Source organism: Cherax quadricarinatus, chromosome 59 (genome assembly GCF_038502225.1).
Source record: "Cherax quadricarinatus isolate ZL_2023a chromosome 59, ASM3850222v1, whole genome shotgun sequence".
NCBI classification, from domain to species: domain Eukaryota; kingdom Metazoa; phylum Arthropoda; class Malacostraca; order Decapoda; family Parastacidae; genus Cherax; species Cherax quadricarinatus.
Window position 1 is genome coordinate 15,672,466 of NC_091350.1, and position 24,780 is coordinate 15,697,245.

A 24,780-nucleotide genomic window follows, 5' to 3' on the forward strand; every position below is an offset into this window, starting at 1 on the left:
AATTTGAGATATGATACATGTACGATGGTCAGAGGGTGTGGGTGGACCTCAGTCCAGAGACAACACAGGGTGAGGAAAAGGTCTTAAATGAAGAGATGGTGGAGGATGTGTTGGAGGTGAGTGGGAGGAATAGTGGTGGAAGGGAGTGAGGGAGGCTGGCTGGGAGGAAAAAAGATCATACATGTACCAGATGCAGACAGTGGGAGACTGACAACAAGCATGTTAATATTAAATCTACAATTCTTTACCAATCTGCTTGCCTGCCTGCCTGCCTGCCTGCCTGCCTGCCTGCCTGCCTGCCTGCCTGCCTGCCTGCCTGCTTGCCTACCTGTCTGTCTGTCTGCTTGTCTGTCTAGGTACCAATACCTATGGATATTTCAAGCAGCAGCCCATACTTGTTTATCACTCAAAAAACACCCAGAGTGTTTAAACAACAAAAAGAATCCATGGGAAAGTTGGGTGTGTTCTGGTGTCTTGGAACAAATTACCATTTTTTTTTTTAACAAGTCAGCTGTCTCCCACCAAGGCAGGGTGACCCAAAAAGAAAGAAAATCCCCAAAAAGAAAATACTTTCATCATCATTCAACTCTTTCACCTCACTCACATATAATCACTGCTTTTGCAGAGGTGCTCAGAACACAACAGCTTAGAAGCATATATGTATAAAGATACACAACATATCCCTCCAAACTGTCAATATCCCGAACCCCTCTTTTAGAGTGCTCGCATTGTACTTCCCATTTCCAGGACTCAAGTCTGGCTATATAAAAATAACCAGTTTCCCTGAATCCCTTCACTAAATATTACCCTGCTCACACTCCAACAGATCGTCAGGTCCCAAATACCATTCGTCTCCATTCACTCCTATCGAACACGCTCACGCACACCTGCTGGAAGTCCAAGCCCCTCGCCCACAAAACCTCCTTTATCCCTTCCTTCCAACCTTTTCGAGGACGACCCCCCACCCCGCCTTCCTTCCCCTACAGATTTAAATGCTCTCCATGTCATTCTACTTTAATCCATTCTCTCTAAATGACCAAACCACCTCAACAACCCCTCTTCAGCCCTCTGACTAATATTTTTATTAACTCCACACCTTCTCCTAATTTCCACACTCCAAATTTTCTGCATAATATTTACACCACACATTGCCCTTAGACAGGATATCTCCACTGCCTCCAACCACCTCCTCGCTGCAGATTTACAACCCAAGCTTCACACCCATATAAGTGTTGGTACTACTATACTTTCATACATTCCCTTCTTTGCCTCCATAGATAATGTTTTTTGTCTCCACATATACCTCAATGCACCACTCACCTTTTTTTCCTCATCAATTCTATGATTAACCTCATCCTTCATAAATCCATCCACCGACACGTCAACTCCCAAGAATCTGAAAACATTCACTTCTTCCATACTCCTCCTCCCCAATTTGATATCCAATTTTTCTTTATCTAAATCATTTGATGCCCTCATCACCTTACTCTTTCCTATGTTCACTTTCAACTTTCAACCTTTACACACATTCCCAAACTCGCCCACTAACCTTTGCAATTTTTCTTTAGAATCTCCTATAAGCACAGTATCATCAGCAAAAAGCAACTGTGTCAACTCCCATTTTGTATTTGATTCCCCATAATTTAATCCCACCCCTCTCCCGAACACCCTAGCATTTACTTCTTTTACAACCCCATCTATAAACATATTAAACAACCATGGTGACATTACACATCCCTGTCTAAGACCTACTTTTACCGGGAAGTAGTCTCCCTCTCTTCTACACACCCTAACCTGAGCCTCACTATCCTCATAAAAACTCTTTACAGCATTTAGTAACTTTCCACCTATTCCATATACTTGCAACATCTGCCACATTGCTCTCCTTTTCTAAATCCATAAAGGCAATAAAAACTTCCCTACCTTTATCTAAATACTGTTCACATATATGCTTCAATGTAAACACTTGATCTACACATCCTCTACCCGCTCTAAAACCTCCTTGCTCATCCGCAATCCTACACCCTGTCTTACCTCTAATTCTTTCAATTATAACCCTACCGTACACTTTTCCTGGTATACTCAGTAAACTTATTCCTCTATAATTTTTACAATCTCTTTTGTCCCTCTTCCCTTTATATAAAGGGACTATACATGCTCTCTGCCAATCTCTAGGTACCTTCCCCTCTTTCATACATTTATTAAACAAAAATACCAACCACTCCAACACTATATCCCCCCCTGCTTTTAACATTTCTGTCATGATCCCATTAGTTCCAGCTGCTTTACCCCCTTTCTTTCTACGTAATGCCTCACACACCTCCCCCACACTCACATCCTGTTCTTCTTCACTCCTAAAAGATGGTATACCTCCCTGTCCAGTGCATGAAATTACTGCCTCCCTTTCTTCGTCGACATTTAAAAGTTCCTCAAAATATTCTCGCCATCTACCCAAAACCTCCATCTCCCCATCTACTAACTCCCCTACTCTGTTTTTAACTGACATATCCATTTGTTCCCTAGGCTTTCTAAACTTGTTTAACTTTTTTTTTTTTTTATTATCACACTGGCCGATTCCCACCAAGGCAGGGTGGCCCGAAAAAGAAAAACTTCCACCATCATTCACTCCATCACTGTCTTGCCAGAAGGGTGCTTTACACTACAGTTTTTAAACTGCAACATTAACACCCCTCCTTCAGAGTGCAGGCACTGTACTTCCCATCTCCAGGACTCAAGTCCGGCCTGCCGGTTTCCCTGAATCCCTTCATAAATGTTACTTTGCTCACACTCCAACAGCACGTCAAGTATTAAAAACCATTTGTCTCCATTCACTCCTATCAAACACGCTCACGCATGCCTGCTGGAAGTCCAAGCCCCTCGCACACAAAACCTCCTTTACCCCCTCCCTCCAACCCTTCCTAGGCCGACCCCTACCCCGCCTTCCTTCCACTACAGACTGATACACTCTTGAAGTCATTCTGTTTCGCTCCATTCTCTCTACATGTCCGAACCACCTCAACAACCCTTCCTCAGCCCTCTGGATAACAGTTTTGGTAATCCCGCACCTCCTCCTAACTTCCAAACTACGAATTCTCTGCATTATATTCACACCACACATTGCCCTCAGACATGACATCTCCACTGCCTCCAGCCTTCTCCTCGCTGCAACATTCATCACCCACGCTTCACACCCATATAAGAGCGTTGGTAAAACTATACTCTCATACATTCCCCTCTTTGCCTCTAAGGACAAAGTTCTTTGTCTCCACAGACTCCTAAGTGCACCACTCACTCTTTTTCCCTCATCAATTCTATGATTCACCTCATCTTTCATAGACCCATCCGCTGACACGTCCACTCCCAAATATCTGAATACGTTCACCTCCTCCATACTCTCTCCCTCCAATCTGATATTCAATCTTTCATCACCTAATCTTTTTGTTATCCTCATAACCTTACTCTTTCCTGTATTCACCTTTAATTTTCTTCTTTTGCACACCCTACCAAATTCATCCACCAATCTCTGCAGCTTCTCTTCAGAATCTCCCAAAAGCACAGTGTCATCAGCAAAGAGCAGCTGTGACAACTCCCACTTTGTGTGTGATTCTTTATCTTTTAACTCCACGCCTCTTGCCAAGACCCTCGCATTTACTTCTCTTACAACCCCATCTATAAATATATTAAACAACCACGGTGACATCACACATCCTTGTCTAAGGCCTACTTTTACTGGGAAAAAATTTCCCTCTTTCCTACATACTCTAACTTGAGCCTCACTATCCTCGTAAAAACTCTTCACTGCTTTCAGTAACCTACCTCCTACACCATACACTTGCAACATCTGCCACATTGCCCCCCTATCCACCCTGTCATACGCCTTTTCCAAATCCACAAATGCCACAAAGACCTCTTTAGCCTTATCTAAATACTGTTCACTTATATGTTTCACTGTAAACACCTGGTCCACACACCCCCTACCTTTCCTAAAGCCTCCTTGTTCATCTGCTATCCTATTCTCCGTCTTACTCTTAATTCTTTCAATTATAACTCTACCATACACTTTACCAGGTACACTCAACAGACTTATCCCCCTATAATTTTTGCACTCTCTTTTATCCCCTTTGCCTTTATACAAAGGAACTATGCATGCTCTCTGCCAATCACTAGGTACCTTACCCTCTTCCATACATTTATTAAATAATTGCACCAACCACTCCAAAACTATATCCCCACCTGCTTTTAACATTTCTATCTTTATCCCATCAATCCCGGCTGCCTTACCCCCTTTCATTTTACCTACTGCCTCACGAACTTCCCCCACACTCACAACTGGCTCTTCCTCACTCCTACAAGATGTTATTCCTCCTTGCCCTATACACGAAATCACAGCTTCCCTATCTTCATCAACATTTAACAATTCCTCAAAATATTCCCTCCATCTTCCCAATACCTCTAACTCTCCATTTAATAACTCTCCTCTCCTATTTTTAACTGACAAATCCATTTGTTCTCTAGGCTTTCTTAACTTGTTAATCTCACTCCAAAACTTTTTCTTATTTTCAACAAAATTTGTTGATAACATCTCACCCACTCTCTCATTTGCTCTCTTTTTACATTGCTTCACCACTCTCTTAACCTCTCTCTTTTTCTCCATATACTCTTCCCTCCTTGCATCACTTCTACTTTGTAGAAACTTCTCATATGCTAACTTTTTCTCCCTTACTACTCTCTTTACATCATCATTCCACCAATCGCTTCTCTTCCCTCCTGCACCCACTTTCCTGTAACCACAAACTTCTGCTGAACACTCTAACACTACATTTTTAAACCTACCCCATACCTCTTCGACCCCATTGCCTATGCTCTCATTAGCCCATCTATCCTCCAATAGCTGTTTATATCTTACCCTAACTGCCTCCTCTTTTAGTTTATAAACCTTCACCTCTCTCTTGCCTGATGCTTCTATTCTCCTTGTATCCCATCTACCTTTTACTCTCAGTGTAGCTACAACTAGAAAGTGATCTGATATATCTGTGGCCCCTCTATAAACATGTACATCCTGAAGTCTACTCAACAGTCTTTTATCTACCAATACATAATCCAACAAACTACTGTCATTTCGCCCTACATCATATCGTGTATACTTATTTATCCTCTTTTTCTTAAAATATGTATTACCTATAACTAAACCCCTTTCTATACAAAGTTCAATCAAAGGGCTCCCATTATCATTTACACCTGGCACCCCAAACTTACCTACCACACACTCTCTAAAAGTTTCTCCTACTTGTTTAACTCACTCCATATATTTTGGGGTTTGAGTTACGATATTTTGGAGACACGACACGTCTTCTGGAATGGATTAATATCGTAACTCCAACGACTCCTGTGCTATAAATTTTTGTAAACTTTACCTGTAATTTTACATGTTCATGAGACAAAGAAATGATCAGCAAACCTGCCTAAGTACAAAAGTTTAAGAGATTTCCATTTCACACTCATTTAACAGGATGGCAGTACTACTTCCTTGGATGGTTGCTGTCTACCTAACTACTACTAGGTGATAATGGTGGGGGGTAGACACTCCAAACCCTCAATAGGCACAGAGGAGCTGCAGCTAATTTTTGAAGAGACCTAAGAGCTATAGTTCAACTCTATGTATGTACTGTACATTTCTTACTTACTCTCTTTGCAGTTTATTTATCTCATTGGTCTTGAGTCGTAGTTGTGACAGTGCCGTCTTCCACAGAGCTGAAATGTTGGTGAGTAATGCCTCATTGTCACTCTCCAGGCCTCTACACCGACTCAAGCACTCATCCAGTTGCTTCTTTAGGGTTTCTTGTTCTGAATTTAGCTTAGCTATCACTTCATCCCACTGACAATGAAATTGAAAAATTAAATGCAGAGTATAAAAAGAAAAATGAACAAATAGATTTTGGACATTATTCAGTTATCTTCTCCAGGTCACCCTTTAATGAGGGAGGGGGGCCACCTTAATGCTGGTGAAGTGCTTTTAATGAGGTATTGGAGCTACCATCCTTCTTCAGACCAAACCCATTCCTTAGGCAATGTACAATAAAAATTCTTCAGGCCAATGCTTCCTGCCCCATGACACTGTATGAAAGACTAATGTGGACCAATATTGGTCAGATAAATGAATTTATCATATACAGGAGGGCCCCGCTTTACGGCGTTTCGCTTTACGGCGTTCCGCTAATACGGACATTTCAAATTATGACCAAAACTCGCTATACGGCTCCCCCCACCTGTCTTTCTAATACGGTCACAGCGGCCCACCGAGTTTGTTTACATTCTCCCTGAGCACATCTCCTTATTATGTCTGGAAACTTTCCAAAATTTCAAGTGTTTTAAAGTTATTTTATATTTTATATGTATTGTACTTGATAATTAAACTTGTGTACACCTGTACCTAAATAAACTTACACACTGTGCTGGCATGTAGGCACACATTAAAATCACTAAGTCTCTCTCTACTCTTCATGCAATAATAATAATAATAATAATAATAATAATAATAATAATAATAATAATAATAATAGTAATAATAATAGTAATAATAATAATCTCTTGGGCGCATTAATGTCGCATATTACGTTAATATAGACATTTCCCTTAATCTATCTATGATATTTTTTTCAAAATTATATAAGAAACACATTATGTAACACACAAACATGATACATGCACCCACAGTATAAAAATTTATACAAATATATACGAGATGTTTACCAAACGGTTTGTAGAAGTGTCGGAAGAATTACGTTTTCTCTAGCCCGTCACCTGTTACTAGGGATAACTGTAGAAAAATATTCCTTTCGTATGCCTTCACTTTATAGCTATAATTCTGTACTAACTTGTACACAGTGTAAGAGTATTTGTTTCGTGATTTAATTATTATAATAATAATAAAAATATTATAAGGTAAAAGTTTCACAAACTCTTACAAATGTACATGAATGAACTAAAACTGGACACGTATTAATACCGTCTATTTCGCCTGACCGAGTGATCGTCCACAACCTGTTCAGTTTGTTTACGCTGTCTGAGCTCGGTGTATCATTAAATGTTGTATATAACGTTAATATACACATTTTCATTAATCCATCCGTGATATTTTTTTTCAAAATTATATAATAAACACGATACATAACATAAATACATAACAACATATGTGTAGAGAACCTAGGATAACCCAAAAAAGTCAGAGTGACTTACTTCCATTGCCTTCACTCAGAGCATCATTTCTTCTCAAAATGATGTTACATGAGAATGGGAGTGTTCTTCTTTATTTATTCTACCGTATCAATGTAGAGACAACCTGTACACAATGTAACTTGTACACAAACCAGACGTGTACACTTCGTTTGTTTACAAAACTTACGTTCGCCTGGTTTGTTTACATAACTCTGCGCCTGTCCTCTCTCATGTACTCATTCTTTCTCTCTCTCGTTTATTCGTTTTATCTCATTTACTTACTCCTGACCCTACATTAAGACTACAAATATTTTAAGGTAAGTAATGAGTGAACTGTATATACATTTTATCACTCTGGGATGCTTAAATATCATAGAATAGTATGTGTGGGTGGGGTGGCCTGGTATGGTAGCCTGGCTGACACCATACATACCACACTTGATTTCTTACAATAAATACTACTTGTCTCACCCTAGATTAAGACTACAGTGGACCCCCGCATAACGATTACCTCCAAATGCGACCAATTATGTAAGTGTATTTATGTAAGTGCGTTTGTACGTGTATGTTTGGGGGTCTGAAATGGACTAATCTACTTCACAATATTCCTTATGGGAATAAATTCGGTCAGTACTGGCACCTGAACATACTTATTGAGTGAAAAAATATCGTTAACCGGGGGTCCACTGTATAAATATTTTTAAGGTAAGTAATGAGTGCACTGTGTGTGTATTGTACTTTTTTATTGTTTTTTGATGCCTGGTTCTATTGCTAACATAATATATGTTAGTGTAAACTTGTTATCTAGTGTTTGTATGCATTTGTAAGTGGAAAAAAAGGGTGTTCCACTTTACGGCGGTTTCCGCTTTACGGCGGTAGCCTGGAACCTAACCCGCCGTATAAGTGGGGCCCTCCTGTACAATCATCCTTACAAATTAATGGGCTTATATATTTGTGAATTTTAATTAGTGAATGCTTTTATTGATGGGCAACTCACGAATACATATGATTAACCACAGATTTTTGTGCAGTGACCATTTTTCCCAGGTTTGGCTCTTGATCCTTGAATTGACAACTAGCATAAGAATTCAAATTGTGCTTAAAGATTTTCCCACATACAAACCTCTTGTTACCCTGCTTATTATTCCTTAATAATATCAATATTAACCAGAATACAATGATATATCAATGGCAGTGTCTACAACCACAAACAGGGAAGACAATACAAGAAGAGAATATAAATTTCTAGCAACAATTCTGCCAAGAATTTCAACCCTACTAAAAAAAAAGACGACCTGTCTGTGTTGGAAGCATGAACTTTTTCTGAAGCAGGCAACATAAAACATAAGCCAAGAACTGGAAGGCCATCAACTGGAGGCCAGCAGAGCAAACTGAATGAAGAGTCTGTTGCCAGGTTACCACAAGTTGAGCTGTAAATGATATGTGAAGCTTGGAATATCATGTTCAACAATGCAAAAGTACAGTGGAACCTCAAAAATCGAACTTAATCCGTTCCAGGAGCTAGTTCTAAATTCAAAAAGTCTGAAATTCGAAGCAATATTTGCCATAAGAAATAATGGAAATACAATTAATCCGTTCCAGAAACCCAAAAATATTCACACGAAAAATACATTTTATGGAGATTAATTCCAGTTTTACATACAACAAATACTATAGTTTTTAATTATGTATAGTAATACATATAAAATAACATTTTTACTTACCTTTATTGAAGATTGGTGATGGCATCTGGAAGATAGGGAGGAGGAGAGAGGGAGTTGGGGTTAGTGTTTGGAAGGAGAATCCCCCTCCATGAGGACTTCAGGTAAATCCCTCTCTGGGGTTACTTCCCTTCTCTGTCTTTTAATGCCACTAGAACCAGCTTGAGAGCCACTGGACCCCTGTCTCACAAAATAACTGTCCACAGTCCTCTGTTTCTGGTGCCTCTTTAACTGAACTTGTTGCAAAGATGGCTTGTTTCAGCTTGCTCAGGGTGGTACCTCTGCACAAACATTTGGACATCATTCCACTTGGCACAAATCTCCTTAATCTTTGAAGAAGGCACCTCATCCACTCCCTATATTAACACCTTTCGCAACATCAGCTTCCTTTATTTGTTCTTTCTTTGACAGGATAGAACCGATGGTCGACTTGTTTTTCCCATACATCCTGGCAAGCTCAACAAGTCTCACACCACTCTCATACTTCTGTATCATTTCCTTCTTCACATCTATGGTGTTTCTCACTTTCTTTACCACAAGGGTACCACTAGCAAGTTTCTTTGGGCCCATGGCAGCATATTTCACAGTCCCACAAGCACTAAACACAACGAAATAATTGTAAAATGCGTGAATGAGAGCGCAAGTTAGTGTTCACTCAAGCATAAACAAAGCTAGACTGCTCACGGCGCCTGCGCGGGGACACGGACAGAGCGGGCGGCAGACAGGTCCCATACCCGGCAGTCCGAAAATAGGGGAGCGTTCGATAATAGGGACACAGTTTGTCCGAAAAAATGGTCCTATTTTCGAAACGTTCAATATGTGATACGTTCAATTTTTGAGGTTCCACTGTACATAATTTTTTTTTTATTAACACATCAGCCATTTCCCACCATAGCAGGGTGGCCCTAAAAAGAAAAACTTTCATCATCATTCACTCCATCACTTTCTTGACAGATGAGCACTCAAACTACAGTTATAAAAATGCAACATTAACACCCCTCCTTCAGAGTGCAGGCACCGTACTTCCCACCTCCATGACAATCATATCCTCTGTGCACTAAAATAAGAGTAGTGCTTTTATACTGAGTACAACTTTTAGCCCCCTTCAGCACTGCCAACTAACATGATAAAAACAAAGTTATTATTTCTACAAGTGGTAACAAGACATTGTGGCTGCTCTGGTAGTTTAATTCTGCTTGAAATAGTGTACACAATTTTTTTTTTAACCTATTTTTTTAACACATCAGCTGTTTCACACCATGGTAGGGTGTGATTATTGTAATTCTCATTATAAATTTCCTTATTATTTTGAACAAAATCATTTGGTTAGTTTTGAATTTAGGAGTCATAAACAGTTCTGGGAAATATCTTCTCCAAGGACCCCCTTTCTCTCAGACCAGGCCATTTAGGTTGGGAAGGAAATATTACAGGATTAAAACATAGTATGTTAAGAAGCATATGGGAAAGTAAAGGTATGTGTATACCAAATGTAAGTAAGTCACTTGTTATGTTGTGTTTAAAAGACAAAGAAAAGATCAGTAATCCTGCCAGAGTACAAAAAATAAAATGAACAGGTTCCCATTCTGCACTCATTTGACAAGACGGTAGTACCTCCCTGGATGGTTGCCATTATCCTACTACCTGCTACTAAGTGGTAATGGTGGGTTAGGGTCACTTCTCACCCTGACCCACCACCACCATTATCTAGGGAGTCAAACCCACAAATACCAGTCACCTCATTTTATCACACAATCTACCACCATTATGTAGTCCTCATAACACTATCTCCATTATCTAGTCACAACAGGGATTTATAATATGTGATTTGACTCACATGCAGTGACCCTCCTTCTACAAGGAATTCAGCACAAAGCAGAAGTTCAACAAAACAGACCCCCATAAAGTGGATGTAGGTTAAAACAGATAAAAAAAATCTTGCCAGACAAATAATAATAGTAATAATATCTTTATTTCTACAAGTACATATACAAGGTATACAGAACTAGCTGACATCAATGACATACTACTATATAGAAAGTTGCTTGTTATGCTGAGCATTTCAGGCAAATTTGGTCAGTTTTGTCCCAGGATGCAACCCACACCAGTTGACTAAAACCCAGGTACCTATTTTATACTAATGGGTGAACATGGACAGCAGGTGTCTTATGGAAACACGTCCTAATGTTATCCAGCCATACCAGAGATTCAAACTCCGGACCTCAGTGTGTGAGCAGAGTGCACTAGTGATCGAGCTATGGAACACCTAAAGTTCAACATGTACGTACGTTTAATGGAGTGTCAGATTAAAACAGCCATGAAGCAGACCAAATCCACCATACTGAATGGTTATCCAGTCGATAAAATGAAGGGAAGGAGGGAAGAGTGCAGAGTGAGAGGGAGAGAAGCAAAGTAACACAGCTACTAGTCCCAGACTAGGCCCCCCTCCTGGGTCTGCCCCCAACCTCCCAATCATGACTGGGGTCTTCCTCATTAACTGCATGCTACCCACACATCAACATGCCACACCAACCACCCTCCTCTCCTTCCCCAGCCTGCCAACAGCTTACTTACTAACAAAACATCAATAAGAAATCTAGAGTTCTTGACCAATCTCTAACAGAAGATGTGAGGTCTTTATATATGTATGAAATGAGCATTCACAAATTATGAATGCATCTGGTAAAAAAAAAAAAAATTATACATGGAATTTGTAAAGTCTGAGACTGAATCTCTATCTTTTACATGTTATATGTGTAATGGGTTTGATATAAGAACATAAGAATGGGGAAACACTGCAGAAGGCCTACTGACCCATACAAGGCAGGTCCTTACCAAAATGACCTCTACCCAAAGCAACCAAAGAATTTACTCCCGTACCCAATGACACAAATCAAACCCAGCCCCTCCCACTCATATACAGTGGAACCTCAAATATCGAACTTTCTTCGGTCCAGAAGGCTGTTCGAGTGCCTTTACCGAATGAATTTATTCCCATCAGGAATAATGTAAATTAGATTAGTCCATTTCAGACCCTCAAAAATACACTTATAAAAGCACTTACAAAAATACACTTACATAATTGGTCGTGATGGGAGCAGTTAGATTTTTGAGGTTCCACTGTACGTATTTGTCCAATCTCTTTTTAAAGCTGCCCAAAGTCCTAGCCTCGATCACCCTACTGGGAAGATTGTTCCACGCATCCACAACTCTGTTAGAAAACCAGTACTTACCTATGTCCTTTCTAAATCTAAATTTATCCAACTTAAATCCATTATTTCTGGTTCTTACCTGGTTCGACACCCTCAGTACTTTATTAATATCTCCTTTGTTTATGCCCGTCATCCACTTATACACTTCATTATTATCTCCCCTCATTCTACGTCTCTACAGAGAGTGGAGATTTAAAGCTTCAAGTCTATTTTCATACGGGAGATTCCTTACACAGTAAATCATTTTAGTCATTCTTCTCTGTATGTTCTCCAATGAGTCTATGTCCATCCTGTAGTAAGGAGACCAAAACTGAGCAGCATAATCTAAACGAGGCCTCACTGTAAAATAACTTTTGGACTTCTTTTACTTGTACTTCTTGAGATAAATCCAAGTAATCTGTTAGCCTTGTTGTGCATACTTAGGCACTGCTGTCTTGGTTTTAGATTTCTGTTTATCATGACTCCCAAGTCTTTTTCACATTCTGTATGATCAAGCTCTACTTCACCTAGTTTATAGCTTCGAGGGTTATCATTACCAAGGACTAGTACCTTACACTTATCGACATTGAACTCATGGAGTTCATTGCTATCTTCCTCAGAATGAATCATACGGCCTATCTTTGTATCATCAGCAAATTTACTCATGTCACTCGTAATCCCTTCATTAATGTAAATTATGAACAAGAGGGCCTAAAACTGATCCTTGTGGAACACCACTAGTGACTAATCCCCATTCAGATTTGACCCCATTAATGGAAACTCTCTGCTCTCTATTGGTAAGCCATGCCTCTATCCATGCTAGAACTTTACCTCCTATACTATGAGCTGCCACTTTTCTTAAAGAGTCTCTTGTGAGGTACTCTATCGAAGGCTTTACTAAATCCAAGTAAACAACATCATATTCTTTATCACTGTCTACTGCCTCAAATGTTCTATTGTAGAACATCAGTAAATTTGTCACTTCATGTGCCAATAACCACATGTGCCAGACCTTCAAGCGAACCACAGAAAACCACGATGTTCAATGAGAACAAATTGTAGGTTACCCTTGCTATGGAAATTTAAAAAAATATGGTACAAAGTACAAAAACTCAAACCACCCACTGAAGATTTATATTAGGGACTTTGGAGTGATAATTTAAGAAAAAAAGGCTGGAGGGAGGGGGTAGAGGAGGTTTTGTGTGCAAGGGGCATGGACTTCCAGCAAGCGTTCATAAGCGTGTTAGATAGGAGTGTGTGGAGATGAATGGTTCTTATGGCTTGACATGCTGTTGGAGTGTGAGCAAAGTAACATTTATGAAGGGATTCAGGGAACCAGTTAGCCAGAATTGAGCCCTGAAGATGGGAAACACAATGCCTGCACTTTGAAGGAGGGGTGTTGATATATTGCAATTTTTTTTTTTTTTTTGCTGTAGTGTAGGCATGCCTCTGGCAAGACAATGCTGGAATGAATGATGATGAAAGTGTTCCTTCTTTTTCAGGTCACCCTGCCTTGGTGGGAAACAGACGATGTGTTAATAAAAAAAAAAAAATCTCACATTCAGGGATCACAACAATTATTATCATAAATGCATGGAAAATGGAAAATAATAAGATAAATAATTAGAACCCTCAAAACAAAAAAATTACTATCAACTAACAGACCTTTACAAGGTAGGAAAAACTGGTGACCTGGAGAACACACACAATCTTCACTATCCCTATAAATTCAGTGAATTATTTAAATTAATAGCATTCAGCAAGACAAAAAATATAACAGCAAAACAACTCTTGAATAATTGTAGTTTGTCACATGAAGCCCTTTAGTTAAAATGCTGAATAACTAAAGCATGTGACTACGTATATGTACAAAATTACTCATACAGTATTGTTATTGTCTTATTAATCTTTTAGTCTCAAGTTTGCCTGAGGTGCTTTGCATATAAAGGGGCTTTCAGCATGTACACCCAAATGTCATTCTTCTTTGTACACACACTGTAACATGCTGAAATAAATTTATCATTATTATTTGAAGTGGGAAGCTCATGAATCTGGAAGTTCTACTGAACTATAATACAATGGTACCTCGAGTTTCAAACGGCTCCCAACTCGAACAATTATGTAAGTGTATTTTTGTAAGTGATTTTGTAAGTGTATTTTTAGGGGTCTGAAAAGGACTAATCTAATTTACATTATTCCTTATGGGAACAAATTCGTTCAGTAACAGCACTCGAACAGCATCCTGGAACGAATTAAGTTCATAACTCGAGGTACCACTATATTTTAATGAACTTCTCACTATTGTACATGCCTTCATCATCACTGAATATAAACACTCAAACAAGAGGTTTACTTACATTACTTGAAAAAACAAAAAACGACCAGAGTAAGCTCCTGTAACATGACATGCTTAGAGATTTTCTTGCAACATAATTCAGAAAGCTCATCAAAACATTTAACAAAGCACAAAAGTCTTGATATTACATACCAAATTGCACTGAAATAATAATAAAAATGAGAAATATTGGTATGTACATACTAAAGAATTATGTTGCACTCAAAATTTGGGTACCACACTCGAAGTACATGAGTCAAAGGGATGTTAGGAAGTACAGTATTTCTTCGGTCATAGACTTGTCAGGAAGTGGAGTAGTCTGGCAAGTGATGTAGTGGAGGCAGGAACCATACATAGTTTTAAGACGAGGTATGATAAAACTCATGGAGCAGGGAGAGAGAGGATCTATTAGCGACTAGTGAAGAGGCGGGGCCAGGAGCTGAGTTTCAACCCCTGCAACCACAATTAGGTGAGTACTCCTTCTCTCCTACTGACAACCCATGTCACGTACAATTGCATTCTGGAAGCATCTTGGGCCTTGTTCCCTCATGTTTATAGTTATTATTGGATATTTTAATCATTATACAGTGGAACCTCTACTTGCAAGCGTGTCCACGTGCAAGTTTTTCCAAATACAAGCAGTTGATGGGTCGATTTTTTGCTTCCATACGCAAGCAAAATTTCCACAAGCAAGCAGACCTCGGGAATTGTATCTCATTTGTTTGTTGGACTACCTTATTGAAACTTGGGCAATGTATGATGGAAAGATACTTCTTAATGTACACCAAAAATGAAAGAAATCTAAGCATAAATAATGGAGTTCACTTTTCAGCAATTAGCCACCCTTTTGCGGTAATTTTGAATGGTTTTTACGGTTGTATTCTCGTTTTTTTTTGTCTCATTTGATAGAATGGAGATATATTACAGAAATAGATATGATTTTAATTGCTTTCACGACAAAAAGTACCTTGAAATAGAGCTCAACCTAGAAGAAATGGTCCACTGCTTGGCTGTTTCAGAATAAACAAAGAGTAAACATTGTCCATTCCAGTATGCAGTCATGAATGGGTTGACATTATTTATACAATTATTGCAATAAGGAATAACAGTAAATCTTATATTTTTTGTGTGAATAAAAATTAAAATTTATAATAATAATAATAATAATAATAATAATAATAATAATAATAATATGTATAATACTAATACAGTGGACCCCTCTTAACGATCACCTCCCAATGCGACCAATTACGTAAGTGTATTTATGTAAGTGCGTTTGTACGTGTATGTTTGGGGGTCTGAAATGGACTAATCTACTTCACAATATTCCTTATGGGAACAAATTCAGTCAGTACTGGCACCTGAACATACTTCTGGAATGAAAAAATATCATTAACCGGGGTTCCACTGTAGTATAATAATACAATAATAATCATAATAATAAAATAATATGTATAATAATAATACATAATAATAATGTACTACATATAATAATTATAATAATAGATGGCTTCAAAAGGCCGTCACTAGATGGCAGTGTTTACCACAACAAAGAGGGAGTGGTTGTGGCCGCCTCCACCTATTACATAATGACATATTTTATTCATTCTAGAGTACATATCATGTTTCTATGTTATTTATATTGTTTGTTATGTCATATTAGATGAACTGTGATATATAAATAAGCTGTATAGATGATATTAGCAAAATTATTCATGAAGTATTTTGCCCGGTCTCCAGACAAACTCTCGTCCACCACTGACACCGCCCATACCATTACATGAATGACATATTTTATTCATTTTAGAGTATACATCAGGTTTCTATGTTATTTATATTGTTTATTATGTCATATCAGATGAAGTGAGATAGATAAATAAGCTGTAGAGTTGATATTAGCGAAATTATTGAAGTACAGAATTCCACAGGAACGGATTAATTGCATTTCAGTTAATTTAAATGAGGAAAACTGACTCTGTAAATGAGCAAATCCAGTTGCGAGCAAAGTCATGGAACGGATTAAACTCGCAAGTAGAGGTTCCACTGTATCTGGTTTCTGGATATTAACCATGGTCCCAAGAGAAATGCAGTAAACCCTCAATATATAATGCAGAAATAGGACTACCAAGCGTCTGTTATATCAGAATGTTAAAAAAAAAATTGCAGAAAAATTATTGAAGTACTCTACAGTATACCTAATACAGCACTGTACACACAATTTACAGATATGCTGCAATAAACATTAAAAATAAATGAGTTAATATTGTATACACAATTTACAGATACAACAAACACTGAAAATATACAAGTTAAAAATCTTTGAAAGGGTTCTAAGAAGCAAGACAAACAAATGCAGATATATTATACACAGACTTTGCAAAAGCCTTCAACAAGTGCAATCATGGTGTAATAGCACACAAAATAAGATAAAGGAATAACAGGAAAAGTTGGTAGATGAATCTATAACTACCTAACAAATAGAACACAAAGAGTAATAGTAAACAGAGGCAGCTACAGTGAAAAGCTCTGTTCCATTTGGCACAGTACTCGCCCCCATCCTGTTCCTCATCCTCATATATGACATAGACAGGGATGTAAGCCATAGTACCGTGTTTTCTTTTGCAGATGACACCCAAATTTGCATGACAGTGTCCTCCATCGAAAACACTGCAAAACTCCAAGCAAACATCAACCAAATCTTTAAATGGACCACAGAAAACGAAATGAAGTTCAATGAAGAGAAATTTCAATTACTCCGATATGGAAAACTTGAGGAAATTAAAACTATATTGGAGTATAAAACAAATTCCAACCGCACAATAGTGAAAAACTAATGTGAAGGACCTGGGAGCGATAATGTCAGAAGATATCATTTTCAAAAATCACAACAATGTATTTACGACATCTGCTAGAAAAATGGTAAGATGGATAATGAGAAAATTCCAAACCAGGGATGCCAGGCCTATCAAAGATCACAACAATGCATTTGCCATATCTGCTAGAAAAATGATAGGATGGATAATGAGAACCTTCAAAACTAGGGATGCCAAGCCTATGATGATTCTCTTCAAATCACTTCTCTTTAGGCTGGAATATTGCTGTACACTAACATTGCCTTTCAAGGCAGGAGAAATTGCTGCCTTGGAGAGTGTACAGAGAACCTTCATGGTACACATAAGTACGATAAAATACCTAAATTACTGGGAATGACTAAGTTCCTTGACTTGTATTCCCTGGAACACAGGCGAGAAAGATACAGTGGCACCCCAAGTTTTGGCCACCTCCTAACTCAAACAATTATGTAAGTGTATTTTTGTAAGTGCTTTTGTAAGTGTATTTTTGGGGGTCTGAAATGGACTACTCTAATTTACATTATTCTTTAGGGAAACAAGTTCGTTCGGTAATGGCACTCGAGCAGCCTTCTGGAACGAATTATGGCTGAAACTCGGGGTACCACTGTACATGATAATATACACTTGGAAAATCCTAGAGGGGCTAGTACTAAATTTGCACATGAAAATCACTCCCTATGAAAGCAAAAGACTCAGCAGGCAATGCAACATCTCCCCCAATAAAAAGCAATGGCTCCACAAGTACACTATGAGAACACAATAAGTGTCAGGGGCCCAAGAATGTTCAACTGCCTCCCAGCATACATAAGGGAAATTACCAACAGACCCCTGGCTGTCTTCAAGAAGATGCTGGACAGGCACCTACAGTCACTACCTGAACAGCCGGGCTGTGGTTCCTTAGTTGATTTGTGTGCAGCCAACAGTATCAGCCTGGTTGATCAGGCTCTGATCCATGGTGAAGCCTGGTCACAGACAGCAGTAAAAAAATTTTCTGGCAAATTAGGAAGGTCTAGCCATGTTTTTCCCATACGTATACTCTTCACTAAACATAACACTATTTTATGTTACATATGATTTTTAGGAACCTAACATGCATGTTACATGAGGGTTTACTGTACGTACTTAAAAAAATAACGAAGTCTGAATATATTTTTGAAGGCCATGATAGCATATGCCATATAAGCTTACAGCTAGTAATGTGAGGCCCAGGGCCATCCTCCAACAATTTTCTGATGTTTCTAGAGCTCAGAACAAGTATAACTACATTATAACAAAATCTGAGTAGGGTGCAATTTTCAAATGATTTGAACTCAATTTTTACATGTTATTCAATTTGTATAGTGAACTTTTCCAGGACACTAATTTTCTAAAAATGAAACTGATGCTTTTTTTTGGAGTCAACTGTACTATACATATTTCCATTATCATTGGATTTTATTTTTTTAAAATTCAACACAGCTTTTAAAAGGATGTTCACTCCGCTCCTTCATGGGAAAACTGTCTTGATACAAGTGAAGGATTCTTGATCTGAGAAATTCGGCTGTTCTCCCCTTCCTCAGAACAAACCTGATTAACTTATATTCTCCAGGTTCTATTATGACCCCCATGGATTTAGTGTTTTCCCTTGAAAGTGATAACATTTATTCACTTAAATTCAAATTTTTATTTTTTTTATGCTGTACAAAGATAATGTAGTTTACATGTAGTAATAAAACACTGTTAGGTACAAAAGAAAGTCACTAGTATGCAAATGCATTTTGGGCAAATCAATCCTAATGCTTAAAGACTACTTAAAATTTTGACATAGACTATTAAGTAGGATTTTTTCTGCAGTTAACTACAATTATATGTACAAAAAGAAAGGTAGCTAATATATGAAAGGTACAATTTTTTCATATAGTCGGACTTGAGTCCTGGAAATGGGAAGTACAATGCCTGCACTTTAAAGGAGGGGTTTGGGATATTGGCAGTTTGGAGGGATATGTTGTGTATCTTTATATGTGTATGCTTCTAGACTGTTGTATTCTGAGCACCTCTGCAAAAACAGTGATAATGTGCGAGTGTGGTGAAAGTGTTGAATGATGATGAAAGTATTTTCTTTTTGGGGATTTTCTTTCTTTTTTTGGGTCACCCTGCCTCGGTGGGAGACGGCCGACTTGTTGAAAAAAAAAAAAAAAAAAACAATTTTAAAAGTATGATTTATTATCTCAAACTGATTCAGTAAGCTTTAGTTTTGTGGAGTGATTAATACAGATGAAGGTACAGAAAGTTACTTTGTTACAGTAGAAATATAATGGGACAAGATGAACAATTAATTTTCTATGAGAGTTAAAGGAAGACTGGAAGAACAAGGAGAGAGCTGGATGATATGGTTTTGTCTGCTTTCATATTGCTGGTTCAGTTAACCCTTGATTTAGTAGGGCCTCAACTTAATGTACAGGGAACTTCTGAAATACATAAAATATGCTAGGTCAATTCAATTGGAAACAATGAACAGAATTGTCCAATATTGTTACAATCACAGCAAAACAATCTCATCTCTAAAATAATTGTATGTAACACTGATTACTCACCTCATGTTTGTTTTGGTCAACAAGAAAGTCCTCAAACAGATCCATCTGAGAGCTAACTTCACTCCTTGATTTACTTTTCCGTCTCGCTCTATTCATCTGCTTTACTGGTGTACTTTTGGTAACATCACTTATTTCACTGCTTACGCTCATGAAGTCAACTGCTCTCACTTTTCTCATATGATGCTTAACACATGCGGGACGTTCACCACATGTGGGATTTTCAACATGTATGGGATGATCAACACTTGTGGGATGCTTAGCACATGTTTGATGTTTAACACATGTGGAATGTTCAACATCTGTGGGACCCTCAGCACAAATAGGATGTTCAACTTTTGTGGATTGTTTAAAGCACGTGGGATCCTCAACACATATGGGACCAACACATGTGGGATAGTCATCATGTGTAGGATAGTCATCATGTGTGGGATGGTCAACACATGTGGGATCCACAACACAAGTGCGATCCACAACACACGTGGGATTCTCAACATGTGTGGGATCCTTAACATGTTTGGGATCCTCAACATGTGTGGAATGTGGGGGATGGTCAACACATGTGGGATCCACAACACATGTGGGATGCACACTACTGAGATCCTCAACACATCTGGAGTCCTCAACACATGTAGGATCTACATGTTTGGTATCAGTATGTGTAGGATGCACATGTTTGGGAGCCTGAACACATTTGGGATCCTCAGCACATATGGGATGCACATGTTTGGGATCCTCAACATGTCTGGAATCTGCAACATGTCTAGAATCCTTATTGCATTTGGGATCACTACCATGTGTAGAATCTTCAATACAAGATGCATCCCCAACACACATGGAATCCACAACACATTTGGGATCCCCAACAAATCTGGGATCTCCAACACATGTGGTATGTGCATGCTTGGGATCCTCAACATGTCTGGGATCTGTAACAGGCCTGGGATCTGCAACATGTCTGGGATCCTCAACAGGTCTGGGATCTGCAACATGTCTGGGATCCTCAACATATTTGGGATCTGCAACATGTCTGGAATCCTCATCATGTTTGGGATCTGCAACATGTTTGGGATCCTCAACATATTTGGGATCTGCAACATGTCTGGGATCATCATGTTTGGGATCTGCAACATGTTTGGGATCCTCAACATATTTGGGATCTGCAACATGTCTGGGATCCTCATCATGTTTGGGATCTGCAACATGTCTGGGATCCTCAACATATTTGGGATCTGCAACATGTCTGGGATTCTCAACATGTTTGGGATCTGCAACATGTTTGGGATCCTCAACATATTTGGGATCTGCAACATGTCTGGGATCCTCATCATGTCTGGGATCTGCAACATGTCTGGGATCCTCAACATATTTGGGATCTGCAACATGTCTGGGATCCTCATCATGTTTGGGATCTGCAACATGTCTGGGATCCTCAACATATTTGGGATCTGCAACATGTCTGGGATCCTCATCATGTTTGGGATCTGCAACATGTCTGGGATCCTCAACATATTTGGGATCTGCAACATGTCTGGGATCCTCATCATGTCTGGGATCTGCAACATGTCTGGGATCCTCAACATATTTGGGATCTGCAACATGTCTGGGATCCTCATCATGTTTGGGATCTGCAACATGTCTGGGATCCTCAACATATTTGGGATCTGCAACATGTCTGAGATCCTCATCATGTTTGGGATCTGCAACATGTCTGGGATCCTCAACATATTTGGGATCTGCAACATGTCTGGGATCCCTAATGCATTTGGGATCACTACCATGTGTAGAATCTTCAATACAAGATGCATCCCCAACACACATGGAATCCACAACACATTTGGCATCCCCAACAAATCTGGGATCTCCAACACATGTGGTATGTGCATGCTTGGGATCCTCAACATGTCTGGGATCTGTAACAGGCCTGGGATCTGCAACATGTCTGGGATCCTCAACATGTTTGGGATCTGCAACATGTCTGGGATCCTCATCATGTTTGGGATCTGCAACATGTCTGGGATCCTCAATGCATTTGGTATCACCAATATGTGTAGAATCCTCAATATATGATGTATCCCCAACACATGTGGAATCCTCAACACATTTGGGATCCTCAACACATTTGGAATCCTCAACACATTTGGGATTCTCAACACATTTGGGATCCTCAACACATTTGGGATCCTCAACATGTGTGGAATGCACAAGTTTGGGCTCCTCAATAGGTCTGGGATCCTCAACATATGGAGAATGGTTAACATATTTAGGATTCTCAATACACGTGGGATGGTCAATATGTGTAGGACAGTCAACAGGTTTGGGATTCTCAACACATGCTGAATGCTCAATATGTAAAGAATCATCAACATATGCAGGATGGTCAACACATGTGAGATCCTCAACATATGCTGGATGGTCAACATATGTGGGACCCTCAACATGTGCAGGACGGTCAACACATGTGGGATCCTCAACTGGTGCAGGATGGTCAACACATGTGGGATGGTCAAGACATGCATGATGGTCAACACTTGCAGGATGGTCAACGCATGAAGGATGGTCAACGCTTGCAGGATGGTCAACAGGTGTAGAATGGTTAGCATTTTTTAGATGGTCGAGACGTATAGGATAATTAATACGTGCAGCATAGTCTAGACATGTAGGATGGTCAACATTTGCTGGATGGTCGAGATGTTTAGGACAGTTGAGACGAGTAAGTTCATCGAAACATGTAGGATGGTCGAGACATGGAGGCTCTTGGAGACATGTAGGATGGCTGAGATGTGAAGGCTCGCCAAGATATGTAGGATGGTCAAGACATGAAGGCTCGGTGAGACATGCAGAATGGTCGAGACATCTAGGATGGCCAACACATGTAGAATGGTTGACATATGTAGGGTTGCCAACATGTGTAGGGTGATTAACACATGTAGGGTTGCCAACACATGTAAGGTGGTCAACATGTGTAGGGTGATTAACATGTGTAGGGTGGTCAACACATGTAGGGTGGTCAACACGTGTTGGGTGATCAACACGTGTTGGGTGATTAACACATGTAGAGTGGTCAACATGTGTAGGGTGGCCAACATGTGTAGGGTGGTCAACACGTGTAGGGTGGTCAACACGTGTAGGGTGGTCAACACGTGTAGGGTGGTCAACACGTGTAGGGTGGTCAACATGTGAAGGGTGGTCGACACGTGTAGGGTGGTCAACACATGTAGGGTGCTCAACATGTGTAGGAAGGTCAACACATGTAGGGTTGTCAATACGTGTAGGGTTGTTGACACATGTAGGGTTGTTGACACATGTAGGGTTGTTGACACATGTAGGATGGTCCACACTGGTAGGGTGGTTGACACATGTAGGGTTATCAACATGTGTATGGTGGTTGATGTGGGTAGGGTGGTTGACAGGTATAAGGTGGTCGACAAGTATAGGGTGGCCGACACGTGTAGGGTGGCCGACATGTGTAGAGTGGTTGACATCTGTAGAGTGGGCCACATGTGTTGGGTGGTCCACACTGGTAGGGTGGTCAACGTATGTAGGATTGTCGACACGTGTATGGTGGTCCACACTGGTAGGGTGGTGGACACGTGTAGGGTGGACGACAAATGTAGGGTGGTCGCCACGTGTAGGGTGTTCGACACGTGTAGGGTGATCGATACTCATGGTATTCCTAACACGTGTAACATCCTCAATAAGTGTGGGATGTCTTGCTTGAGTGGCAAGGTAAGCACGTGTGGGTGCACACACTGTGTCAGTTTCACTAACTGTGGGACTCGGTTGGCTTACCATCCTATTTCTTTTCCTTTCTGGCATAATATTTTCCATAATTACACTTAACGATTTTTCATAATTCATCCCTTGTTGGCGAGAAATACAGGAGATAATAAACTGAACATCTTTATTGCTTGTAAGTTTATTAGTGTTATTTTCTGGTTGCAAAAGTTGACTTGCTGGTTTTATTTTGAGAGTTCCTTTAGTTTCACACTTGCTACTTTTGGATTCCATGTTATCTCTTAATTCCTTTTTATTTTGCAAAGTTTTACTAGTTCTTGCAGGTTCTGTATTTGCAGTACTGTGTGTACTAATTTGATTATCATTTTTATCAGATATAATTTCAGATGCACCAAGCTGACTTTTAATATCATCACTGATCAGCTGCTGAGTACTTTGTGACACAACTGTAGCTAAATGAGAAGCCTCACCTTCCTGGTGTAAATTAAGCGGCATTCCAAGTTCTAAAAATATATCAGCATCATCCACATCTTCATTAGCAGACACCTCCAAGGGCCTTGCTTCTGACAGAGAAAGTTCTAAGTCACCATAGAGATCACTTTTATCAGAGTCCACATCAGAGTACTCTGTCTCAGTTTCAAACTCCTCCTCTGATGTCCAGTTTCCAAAATCTTCCATGGTTACACAAGGTATAAATGAACTTGATGATTATGAATATGATACACCTGCAATGATGGAAAAATATACATTAGAAATTTTGATACAGTATTACAATTTTTTTAACCCATATATATTTACAACTGCAAACTACTATATGTATGTACGTACAATTTTGTAGGTCAAAAGCCCTCCACACACACCCATGAACATTGTCAGACCTTAGTTTTAAAGAACACAAAAGCATTACTATCACACCTGCAACATTTATTATTTATATTTTATTTCATTACTGTACCATAACAAAATTGGCATAAATGCAATTGCCTCCCAGAATCCCCTTCTTCCACTCTATTCCATTCCTCTTCCTCCCTCCTTGTGTTTGCCTCTCCCTCTGCCCTTCTGAGGACTGAGTGTGGTTGACTGAGCAATGTAGAATGAGTGCAATATGGAGCAACTGATGTAATAGAGGATAGTATGTCAGTAAATACTTGCAATTATCTA

At 39.3% G+C, this 24,780-nt stretch overlaps 1 protein-coding gene across 1 annotated transcript in view; it reads right to left on the reverse strand.

The window, feature by feature from the left end:
* The window catches only part of LOC128698702 (uncharacterized), a 71,781-nt gene that overhangs the window by 44,340 nt on the left and 2,661 nt on the right, over window positions 1-24,780 (reverse strand). Inside the window, exons 2-3 of the mRNA XM_070097777.1 lie at window positions 19,885-24,344; window positions 5,685-5,875 (exon numbers count right to left, since the gene is read on the reverse strand). Of these exons, the coding sequence (XP_069953878.1) occupies window positions 5,685-5,875; window positions 19,885-24,297 (4,604 nt within the window). The 5' untranslated portion in view covers window positions 24,298-24,344. The remainder of the gene's footprint in view (window positions 1-5,684; window positions 5,876-19,884; window positions 24,345-24,780) is intronic.